Below are 12,195 nucleotides of genomic sequence, written 5' to 3' on the forward strand. Positions count from 1 at the left end.
GCCAGTTTTCGTCACGAGGGGCCGTGACGCCATGCGCCACCCCGCCCCCTCCTGCCATCAGGTATACATAGCACCCGACCCCCATGCTGGACCTTGCAGGTAGTGGGCCCACATGGCCCCCCTATGGCCCCCACACGATGCCTTTTCGGGCTGAACCCGGCCGGGCTACGTGGGCTGCCTGGCCGCCAGGCACTTGCCTAGGAACACTACCCGCAGGCCTGGCTCCAGGGGTAGGTCCCGGTGACCCTATTCTGGGCAGGGTAAACCTTCTCTTGTTTTCTTTTTTCAAAGAGGTTTTTGGATCATGTTAATCTGGATCTTCACTCCAGACCTGTTCGCCTTGGGAGACCCTACCAGGAGCATAATGCTCCGGACGACATAGCTCTGGAGATCCCTAGATCATGCAAGCCCTTCTGCCACGCCAAGGCCCCAATCCATAAAAGTATGTGAACCCGCTGGTGGACACCGGTGGTGAGGGAAGCCGTCAAGCTGAAGAAGGAGGCCTTTAGGGCCTGGTTGGCTCTGGGGACTCCTGACTCAGCAGACAGGTACCAGCAGGCAAAAAAGGCAGCAGCGGCGGCGGTTGCAGAAGCAAAATCCCGGGCATGAGAGGAGTTTGGAGAGGCCATGGAAAACGACTATTGGTCGGCTTCAAAGAGGTTTTAGAGAACCACCTGGCAGCTCAGAAGGGGTCGGAGCAGTTTCGCTCAGGCTGTGTTTAGCAGGAGTGGAGAAACTCTGACGAGGACATTGTCGGGAGGTGGAAGGAGCACTTTGAAGAACTCTTAAACCCGAGTGATATGCCCCCCTTACAGGAGTCAGGGCCAGAGGCTTTCGGGCTATCAGAGTCCATTTTCCTGGTGGAAGTCAGTGAGGTAGTTGGTAAGCTCCACAGTGGCAAAGCACTGGGGGGTGGATGAGATCCGCCCGGAAATGCTTAAGGCCCTGGATGTTGCATGGACCTCGGGGACAGTGCCCTTGGATTGGCAAACTGGGGTGGTGGTCCCTATCTTTAAGAAAGGGGACCGGAGAGTGTGTGCCAACTATCGGGGCATCACACTTCTCAGCCTCCCTGGGAAAGTCTATGCTGGGGTGCTGGAGAGGAGGCTCCGGCCGATAGTTGAACCTCAGATTGAAGAGGAACAATGTGGATCCTGCCCTGGTCGTGGAACAGTGGACCAGCTTTTTACCCTCTCACAGATCATTGAAGGGGCATGGGAATTTGCTAATCCAGTCTACATGTGTTTTGTGGACTTGGAGAAGGTCTATGACCGTGTTCCCTGGGAAATTCTGTGGGAGGTGCTTCAAGAGTATGGGGTACCGGGGCCACTACTGTGGGCCATTTGGTCCTTGTACATACGAAGTAAAAGCTGTGTCTACACACTCAGCATTATGTCAGGCCTGTTCAGTGTGGGTGTTGGACTCCGCCAAGGTTATGCCTTGTCTCCACTCCTGTTTGTGGTTTTCATGGACAGGATATCAAGGCGCAGTCGAGGTCAGGAGGGCATATTGTGTGGGAGTCGGAAGGTGACGTCTCTGCTTTTTGCGGATGATGATGTCCTTTTGGCACCGTCACATGGCTGCCTCCAGCATGCACTGGAACGGTTTGCAGCCGAGTGTAAAGCAGTTGGGATGAGGATCAGCACCACAAAGTCTGAGTCCATGGTTCTCTCACGGAAAAGGATGGTATGCCCCCCCCAGGTAAGGGGAGAGAATTTGCCCCAGGTGGAGGAGTTCAAGTATCTTGGGGTCTTATTCATGAGTGAGGAAAGAAGGGAGCGTGAGATCGGCCACAGACTGGGAGCAGCGGCAGCAGTAATGAGGTCGCTGTACCGGTCTGTAGTGGTGAAGGGGGAGCTGAGCCATAAGGCGAAGCTCTCCATTTACCGGTGGATCTACGTCCCTACCCTCACCTATGGTTATCAACTCTGGGTAATGACCGAAAGAATAAGATCGCGGATACAAGCAGCCAAAATGAGTTTTCTCCGCAGGGTGCTGGGACTCACTCTCCATGACGGTGAGGAGTTCGGACATCCGGGAGGAGCTCAGAGTACAGCCGCTACTCCCTTCACATTGAGAGGAGCCAGTTGAGGTGGTTCGGGCATCTGATAAGGATGCCCCCTGGATACCTCCCTTTGGAGGTATACCAGGCACGGCCAACTGGGACGAGGCCCTGAGGTCGGCCCAGGACCCGCTGGAGGGATTACATCTCACATTTGGCCTGGGAACGGCTGGGGATGCCCCAGGTTGAGCTGGAGGAAGTTGCGGGGGACAGGGGCGGCTAGGCCTCTCTGCTCTCCCTGCTGCCCCCGCAATCCTTTTAGGACAAACGAGACAGAAGAACAGAAGATGGATAAAAGCATGTGTGTGAAAACTTGTACTCCACACTCACTGTTGGCTCATTTATCCCAGCGACATGTTATGTTCATCACCTCGTCACTAATGACAGAAATGAGAAAGGGAGGGAGGGGTTAACAGTGGATGCAGGCCCAATTAAACCCTCAAAGACAAACATGGGGGGTATTTCATACCACACTACCAGTTTTTCCAATATCATTTTTCAAAGCTTCATAAGCAAACCACCTGATCTCAGGATTGAGCCCCAAAGTGTTTTGTGCATTTATCTCTATCACTGCCTTCATGATATACTGTCATGTAAAGTGTCATGTGTGATCAAATAACACGAAACATCCAAGTAACTGATCGTAAGACGGTGAGGTTTTCTGCTGCAGAAGCTTAAAAACAGAATAGACTGGTAAGAAAACAGCGACAGTGATATCACGTTTACAATGATGAATGTGATTCTATCAGCAAAGTGAGTCGACTCTGCAGCGCTCTAACTTAGTGGCGTGAAAAACTCACCCCATCTTAGTGATTTCTTATGGGGTTAATCTACTTCCACATTAATACTTTGGTTTTGTATGTTGTATTACTGCCACATATCTTGACGTGGAAACAGGTCATGATGGATGTAGAAAAAAGCTATTTTATTCATTTATTTTTCAACAGACAAGGAAATGCAACAAATAAACTTATCAGGCTGAAACATTTGAAACACAAGGACTGAGTGCACTAAAATATATTTTCACCACGAGAAGCTGATACTGACATTGACACATATGTAGATAATTTGCGCTACAGGTATGTGATACAAAGGTCAGAAATAAAGTTCGCCTTTAATGCTAAGTCACACAAACACAAAAATTTGTAAGTTTCAATGTCATGAAATGAATGCCAATGTCAAGAAAAAAAAACATGCTGAAAAACTGGACACCAAAGTCACATTAAATAGACAATGTACAGCGATGAAAATCAAAACGTTTTACATTGTCACTCAGTAAACTGTGAGCAAGATTGATAACTTTTTAAAATAACATTAAAGTCATCACTTGGTTTATGAGTTCGACGAATGCACAATAACATAATAAATGTTAATATATGTGTGAGTGACAGGGAGTGTGTGTGTTCCACTGATGTATGGATGAGTGACCCATTGTAAGCAGTTTAAGTCACCGCAGTGAATAAGGTGTGTGGGCTGATAACACTACATAGAGTTCACTGGAAGTCACTTTGGAGAAAAGTGTCTGATAAATAAATACATGTAAACAAATGTAAATGACAGTGTGAAGCTGCCTTCCTGCTTCTGGTATGAAAAGAATTTTCTAGAGGCAGTTAGCATCGTGGTCACTGCATGGTATTTTCATCAAGATCAAATTCCTTCAAGACTCAGTGTGATGGTAACTTGCTGACTGTACCCCAACTCCTCATTTTAGGAGCCCTGAAGAATTTCTGAAGATGAAAATAAGTGAATTTTCCAGTTTTATTTTCGAAAAGTTGTCAGTTGCAAAGCAAGAGCCACCTAGAAGAGCGCATCCAAACATTAGTTGGCGGTGAAATGCACTGAGACAGAAGTGAAAAAGTACAGGAATGTTAGACTCTCGTCATCAACCCACATCCACTGTTCCACAGTTCACAGCTCAGCTGCAGCGTCCCTGAGTGCTGCCAGTCAGCACCTACGAGTAACATTGCACCGTTATGGGAAAAACAGGTCAACAATCTCAAAATGGGTTCATTTAAAGTGTGTTTTTATTTTCAGATATTTACTTTTAATTTCAGTGTAGCTTCTTAATAAAACATTTGAATATACAGTCTTAAACAGTTATTTATTGGAGCTCTACACATGGTTTTTACATAGCATTACCTACGTAACAGGACGTGTTCTGTTCTTTATTAATTTAATTCATTAACTGCACAGAACTGCAAAGCATAACAGCAGTGCAGACAGAAATAAAACAAAAAGACATACTGAGAAATTGTATGTTTTTACATACATACAGTATGTGTAATTTTTTTTTATCACTTTTGAGAGATTTGTCATAGTTAGACAAGGTTTTCAGGATGGGTTGGGAACAGTTTAGAGTTTTCCCTATAAAGAATAAAGAGAAATGGGTTCCCACTATTGTATTTTCATTATTAAGGGATTAAGGGCAGACAGTGAGGTACGCCGGTGTATTGTTGGGTCCTTGTTATTTGCACCCCCTTCCATTTCTTTGCCAAAAGTATAAGAGTAATGAACCAATATTGTAAAGCTTTATCAAGTTCCTAATTCCATATTCCAGGTGCTCGACTTCTGTAGCACTGCTGTACCATATGCTGAACACTTACAACCACAGCTGTGCCACACAACTGCCAGTCTTACAACTTACTGACTTGCATGATAACAGCAAGACCAGTTTGATCAATTTGAAGAGTGTACCATGTGGGTCAAACTGAATGTTCCCTTCATCTTTAAAATCCTGGAAAAGACTGCCTTGAAACACCAGTGATGACCATGGTTGCAGGGTTCACCTACTCCAGAGCAGCACTATGAGTCCCATCTATGACTGCTGCCCTGTCCAGGTTCTACCCTTGACAACAGCTACACTCATCACCAAGGCTCAGCTGCCTTCATTAAGTCACTAACATGTTTCAGTTGGCTGATGCAAGTCATCCAGCAACTTCCATTCTCCTAGATCTGACTGCACCCGCTGATACCACAGCTCATCCCATTCTATGAGACCGGGTTTGAGGCTTTTTCTTACCATTCTGCTCCTATATCACAAATACATTTCAGTACATACATGTTGATGACAACTCCAGGCAGCCTTTAACTACTGTGAAATTTGGTACACCTCAAGGCTTGGTCTAAGGACCACTAGTTTGCTCAGAAAAACTACTAGGAAGCTGATTAGGAATCGTCGATATTCTGGTAAAGTTTTATGCAGCTACTTGTGTGATGAATGTCGGTGCATCTAGTGAAAGAAACGGTAATTAGTCACACCTGCAGCCATGTCTCTCCGAATTTAGCGCACAAACTTTTTTCTATGAGATGGACGTTGCTTTGGAGAAAACTGTGTACTAAATGAATAAATCAACAGGTGGCACAGCAAGTAGTGCTGCTGTCTCACAGCACCTGGGTGGTGTGAGATGATGTGGTTTCAATCCCTGCTCAGTCTGTGTGGGTTTCCTCTGGGTACTCTGGTTTCCTCCCACAGTGCAAAGACATGGTGTTTGGGTTCGCCCATAGTGTGCGAGTGACAAAGAGTGTGTTCCACTGACGTAAGTAGTGGATGTAGCAGGGTAAATCACCACAGTGAATAAGGTGTGTGGGCTGATAACACTAGAGTTCACTGGAAGTTGCTTTGGAGAAAAGTCTGCTAAATACATGTAAATACGCTCCCATTAGGGTTAGTTACCTGAAAGTAATACTAATTTCCATGGCAACACCAATGACATGCAGCCCTACTTTTCAATCTGGCCAACAGACAGGCTAGAAACAAAGCACCTAGCATCTGCCTTGGTGACATCTAGGCCTGCATGGGTGCCAATTATTTTACCCTCAATGTTGAGGAAACTGATCTTGCTCCTGGCACTCAATATAGCTTAGCAGCACACTGTCTAGGTTTAAAGACTTGATCAACCACTCCATCCCAACCAGACCCCTTTGCTCATTTACATCTGAAAAGTAAATACGAAAAGTAAAGCATAGTGGGCCTCGGTTCTGGCTCCATTGTGATGGAATGACCTTCCTCTCTCACTGAGAACTGCAGAAACTGTCTACATTCAAAGAAGGGTCTAAGAACTCACCTTTTCTGGACTCACTTCGCCCAAGATCTCTCCAGCTCATGTATGGTGTAAATGTTCATGCACTGTAACTTCATGATCAGCCCCAGATAACCCTTTCCACAGTCACTACAGCTGTATTGTATGTAAATATCTGTGTACCCGGGGGGGGGGGGGGGGGGGGGGGGAAGTGTAGAAAGGTTATCAGGATTCATCTATCCTGCGTTTTATGAAAATACTCTTGTGATGAGCATCAGTGCATCAACTGGAAAGTAAACTGTTTACTTAATCACGTCTCCAGCTATGTGTCTTTCTCTCAATGTAATGCACAAGTTGTGTTTTTGCTGAGACGTACGTCACTTTAAGGAAAGGCATCTGCTAAATGAATAAATGGAAATGAGAGGGCCTAAACCATACATTTATAAAATCTGTTAGGAAACCTGGTGCTGCATTTCAGTTGACCTTATTAAAACTTAATATTAACTGAAAGACTTGTTTCCTAGATTGAAGGTATGTCTGCATTAAAGCACTTCAATTTGACACCAAAAGGATTGTCCATACCATCACCATGCTTTACCTTTCGTGCACAGGACCACCAAGCAGCCAGAAGAGCTCAGCTGTCTGGTTGGGGTGTAATATTTGATCAAGTCTTGTAAATAGCTAGGCAGAGTTGTACTGATGCGTTTGTAGCCATAAGCAGGGTCTCAAGTTTGATCCGAGCAGCTATAGGAAGCCAGTGCAGAAAAAACGAGTAGCAAAGATGCACGCAAACGCTTTGGCAAATCGAACAACTCGTGCAGCAGCAGCATTCTGTATGAACTGTAGGGGTTTTATGGCAGTGGCAAGAAGGCGAAACAGGAAACAGTTGCAGTACCCAGACAGGATGTCACCATGGCCTGGACAAGTAGTTAGGCAGAGGCAGTTGTGGGGTAAGGACAGATTATGCAGGATGTATTTGAAGGGCCTGCTTGTAGCTTTGAGATGCTGAGAGAAAGACTTAAGTCAATCATCACTCCCAGACACTTAGTTGAGGTGGTCAGCCAAATGAGTGAGTTGTACCGTTTGATCGCAAGACTGTGAGAGGAAGTGTAGGATCTGTTTTGGAGAGGTTGAATTGTAAGTGGTGATCAGACAACCATGCAGTGATGTCTGAAAGCCAGGCAGTGATGCACGCAAGGAACTTGCTGGTGCTCCAGATGGAAAGAAGAGGAACTGGGTATCAGCATAGCAGTGGTATTTGAACCCATGGGAGGTGATGGCAGGGCCAAGGGAGGAGGTGTAGATTGAGAAGCACAGAGGACCCAGTACAGAGCCCTATGGGACACCAGTTGAGAGAGACATAACAGAAGCCCCGCCAGACCACTTGATAGGATGTGTCTGATAGTTAGGACTCAAACCATCTTAGTGCTGTTCCTTTAATCCAAAGCAGACTAAGAGGAGAGTAGAATCCGGTTGTTAACAGCGGTGAATGCTGCAGACAAGTCGATGAGAACTGAGAAGAGGGAGGCAGCTCTAGCCGACCGGAGAGAGTCGGACACTGCCAGGAGTGCTGTCTCCATGGGGTGACCAACTTTGAATCCAGACTGACATCCATCAAGGATATTGTTCCAGGTGAGGAATTTAGATAGCTGATCACAGGGCCTGCTCTAGAGTTTTAGACAGGAAGGAGAGGGAGACTGGTCTGCAGTTCTGGACCAAGCTGGGATCTAGGGAGGGTCTCTAACAAAGAGAAAATGAGAGCAGTTTTGAATGCTGATGGGAAACAGCAAGAGGAGAGTGAGGATCATCGAGATGAATGTGGAGAGTTGCAGGGAGATGGTCTGTAGGAGTGAAGATGGGATCGGATCAAGCGAGTAGCTGGTGGCTCCGTGATTGATTCGGAGAGCGGCTTGAATTTGGAGAGCATGACTCCACAGGGAGATCCAGCACAAATCAGGCTGGGTAATGCACAGAACTTGTCTGTGATTGCATAGACTGTCTCTGAAAAACAAAGCGAAGTCATCGGCAGTGACAGAAGGAGGAGGGGGTGGCAGAGGACATAGAAGGGATGAAAAGGTGACAGTCTGGTTTTTTTTAGTTGCACAATATTTTGTTGTGGAAGGTAGTTTTAGCTGAGGAGACAGTAAAAAGTAGTTAAGTCTTGGATTTTTGCCATTGCTGCTCTGCAGCCCATACTACAGCTGCAATACCCTTAAGCAAAGTACTTAAAGCATTCATTTTGAAAAGGCCTGCATCATAAGCACTCATCTGGATGCAACAGGGGTTGCACAAGAGCATCCTTTCAGTTTATCCCTAATATGTTCAAGTCCTCCTGCAGCCTTGAGAACACATCTTCGACCTAACCTGGAAACATTACTTGCTCTCTGATGCCTGCAGCTGCTCAACGAAACCTTTAAAAAGTTTTCAAAACTGTATTAAACTCAACTACAAACATCTGAATCCAATCTGGGCTAAAAGGTATCTGGTGCTGGCCCCTGTATCCCGGCAATACTGTATACAGCATCAAAAACTGCAGCAAGCAAAACACAGGAAGTAGTATGAGACATTGTACATGGTATCCTTTCAAATACTCCTTCCAGAGCAACATGTTTTTAGCTTGACTTTCTGCAAAAATGAATGCAACTGAAAAGGTACAAGTGATCTTCTGCAAATCTCTATTCATAATTTAATGATAATTCTGATTCCTACAGCATCTGAGGCACAGTGACATTCTCCTTTAAGCATTTGCTTTCCACTAAACAGAAGCAAAGAAGGTAGTCATGTACACCAGAGCAGTGTCTTCTGTTAAAGACGTGCTGTATGCAGCCTTCTTAGCTAGTTCAGTTCTCCCTTCTCCAGAAAGCTCCACTCCTGGATTCAAAAAGGAAGACAGTCCTACATATGTAGTGAGAATTAGAAAGGAGAAAAAAATACATTTAATATAAAACTTGAACACTTAACCATATAGGAAGGCTGCAATTTCAGCTGGTTTTTAATGCCATTCAAGGCCACCTTTGGAGGTAGTGGCAAGGCACTACTAGGTGAAGTCAATTTGTACATAGACTGTTGGCTGGTGCAAACATATCCAAGCGTGAAAGGTCTCAACTGGGGGTGTCTGCACTGGGGTCAGCACCTTGGCTATGTTGTTGGAAAGGCTGCCATTGAGTTTCAGCTCCAAGTACAAGATCACTGGTCCATTTATCCTTTCTAGCAGAACCCTTTTGCTATCTTGTTCTTAACTGTCACATAACGAAAACCATTTAGCTCTTTACTTTCCCTATTTGCACCCAGTACTGTGCTTAGCACAGATGTTTACAATGATTTTGATTGTGGATACAGACTAGTAACATTCATCCTCACCACTACTGAGGAACGCAGGTGTGCCCCAAAGGGAACTGTGGTAAAGGCTACTTCCAGGATCTTCTTCAGGACATAGAATACAGTTAAGGTTAAGCTAATCAAAAAATCAACCCAAGGAGTTGAAACAAGAAAGCAAACAGTGCCCATATGGTCCAGCGACTGTCCACCACGGGAAGGTGATGCAGGGGCTGATCAATGCATCTCATCTGTAGCATCATAAACAGATTTTGGTCAGAGAAAGATTTAATGTTTTCAAAGGAATATGTACAAATACAACTTCATTCCAGAGTCTTACAGCATTTCTTTTTTTAATGAAATTTCACATTGTTTTTGGTGGAGGTTTGTACATAAGAAAAACACACGTATCCCTTGCTTTTATAAGTCTCTGGCCAAAACTTCATTACAAAACACAGGTATTTCTAAGTGCTTGTGTGTTGAAGTGCTTTAAAAAAGAGAAAGGCAGAAGCCAAGGTGCCCTAAAGCAACCAACCAGCCCACCAGTCACTTGTGTGTCATTAGCGGGGGAAAACGTAACAAGATCATTGCTACCCCCCCCCAGGTGTTTCAGCTACCTGCCCTGGATCCTGTACACACCTCCACGGCAGGGAGGTGAAATATACTGTCGCTACAGGCAACAGGGACGCTCAACTGTCACGCGTCGTTACGCGGGCAGGGGCACGGCGATCGACTTGTCGAGCCGCTCAAGGCGAAAAGAGCGGTGAGACTCCGGGACTCGGAGACACACGACGAGCGTCGAGCTCCTCCAGCAACACGGAACGAGGACCGTGGGCCGCAGAGTCCAGGAAGAGCAGCGAGCGCAGGGCAGGCAGGCAGGCAGGCAGGGTCCTGTAGGGCAGTGCGTACTGTAGCGTGCATTGTAGTGTGCAGTATAGTCACTCAGTCAGTGTACTACAGTCAGTGTGCAGTGAGTGTGAGCTGAGTGTAGTCCTGCAGGCGGCGGCGGGTCTGCGAGCAGTCCCCCCGACCCCGGACGGATGGACGCACGGACGGACGCACGCACGCACGCACGCTCCCCCCCCCCCTCGCTCACCTTGTCGGACGCACTTGAGGCGCACGGGCTCCCTGCAGTGCTTCACCACGGCCAGCACGTCCCTCGTGGTGAGTCCGGCCACCGGAGTCTCGTTGACCTCGAGCAGGAGCTCGTCGGGACACAAGCGGCCGCTCTCGCAGACCGGCAGCTTTCCGTGCCTCAGCTCGCCCACATGCGGGAACTGGCCGTTCTCCGCACAGCCGCGCACCTCGAAGCCCAGCTCGCCCTCCTTGTTGCGCTTCAGCACGATCTCGTGCACCTTGTTCGTCCAGTGGCTCTTCTTCTTCAGGCTCTTGGACATGATGATGATGATGATGATGATGATTCTGCTGCTGACGCCTCAAACAACCACGAATCGGAATGTTCCTGCATGAGGCCGCCGCCGCCGCCACACACTCTTAGTCTTACAGTCAGTGTCTCTACTCTCCTGCTGCTGCTGCTGCTGCTGTGCGGTCGTTCGCTCCGCGCCGAAGACTCCCGTTGATAGAACGAGTCGAGGAGGAGGAGGAGCAGCACCAGCTGCAGCCGCCGCCTGTCCGTCGCTTCACTGACAGAACAGCGAAATTCTACCTCATACTGCGAGGGAGAACGGAGGAGCAGGCAGACGAACAGCGAGCCAGTGACCCGGATGTGGAACGTGCGGCAGGGAGCGCTGTAGCGACCGAGATACACGGCGACGAGCCTCGTTGTCGTCATGGACGGATCGGCCGCCAGGCGCCATATTGGGAAAATGCGCTGAACTGTGTATTAAAAAAAAAAAAAGAAATTGGCACAAACGAGCGCTGTAGCCTCTACTGTACACGAGTAGAACGGCTTCTCATCTTACAACCAAGTACTTCAGCTTCTTTTAGTAGACCAAAAGAAAGTCTTGAGGGGGAGATTTATGTTCCCAACAAGTGAGTAAAACAAGAACAAGTCCACGATTGTTTCGAATGCGTGTGCGGTGCAAAAATCTGGATGAGCAAACACATTCAAGTAACTCATCTTCAGGAAGGAAAATGTTGTACAGCTTCCCAGCAAACTTTCACTGCCTTGCAAACATACCCAAATTTCACTTACATGCATATGATTTGCTGTCTCTGCTGTAAAACCTGGATATTCCAAGTGCTTCAGTGTTTTGGGGATTTATTTCCGATAACGTACAGCTTCCCAAACAAAAGGGCACAGGAAGGTATGAAATACGGGCAAGAAACTACGGACGTGATCGTCGGCCAGGACAAGGCCTAGCACGCTGCAGCAAACGCTTGGCTGGTTTGACCGAAGCGGACAGATCGTTGGCTTGGGGCCCAAGGTGGGGGAAAGTGCTGAGTAAAGTGGGTGCACCTTCCCTGAGGTTTTACTGCTATTTGCTCCAGCTGGATTGTGGAACACCAGTCGTCAGTACAACAACACTGAAATATTCACTTATGGAACGACGACGAGTCCGACAGCGGTACGAAACAACTGACTAGTGGAGCTGCAGTGATCGACAATGAGGATCCACAGCTGGAAAGCCTGTTTTGCCAAAGTTCTGAACAACTGTTCAGAATCAGCTTTATTGTCCAAGTATACAAGGAATTTATTTCCGGTTTAGAGCAAACCTACATTGCACATTCACATAAGCACATACTGAACTAGACATAGACTAATACAAACATGATTACCAATAATGCAGCAGACACAACATAAAACCATAGACGTAATACAACTAAATGACCAAGCAT

General features: G+C 46.9%; 1 protein-coding gene across 8 annotated transcripts in view; it reads right to left on the reverse strand.

The window, feature by feature from the left end:
• LOC108931969 (membrane-associated guanylate kinase, WW and PDZ domain-containing protein 2-like) overlaps positions 1-11,130 on the reverse strand; it is a 98,802-nt gene extending 87,672 nt beyond the window's left edge. For all 8 annotated transcript variants that reach the window (XR_003797684.1, XM_029252024.1, XM_029252019.1 and 5 more), the window contains exon 1: positions 10,493-11,130. Coding sequence is in view for 7 of the 8 variants with exons in the window: in XM_029252024.1 (XP_029107857.1) it covers positions 10,493-10,793 (301 nt within the window). In the remaining variant the exon portion in view is untranslated. The remainder of the gene's footprint in view (positions 1-10,492) is intronic.
• Positions 11,131-12,195: the final 1,065 nt, after the last annotated feature.

This window comes from Scleropages formosus, chromosome 5, assembly GCF_900964775.1.
Source record: "Scleropages formosus chromosome 5, fSclFor1.1, whole genome shotgun sequence".
Lineage (NCBI taxonomy): Eukaryota > Metazoa > Chordata > Actinopteri > Osteoglossiformes > Osteoglossidae > Scleropages > Scleropages formosus.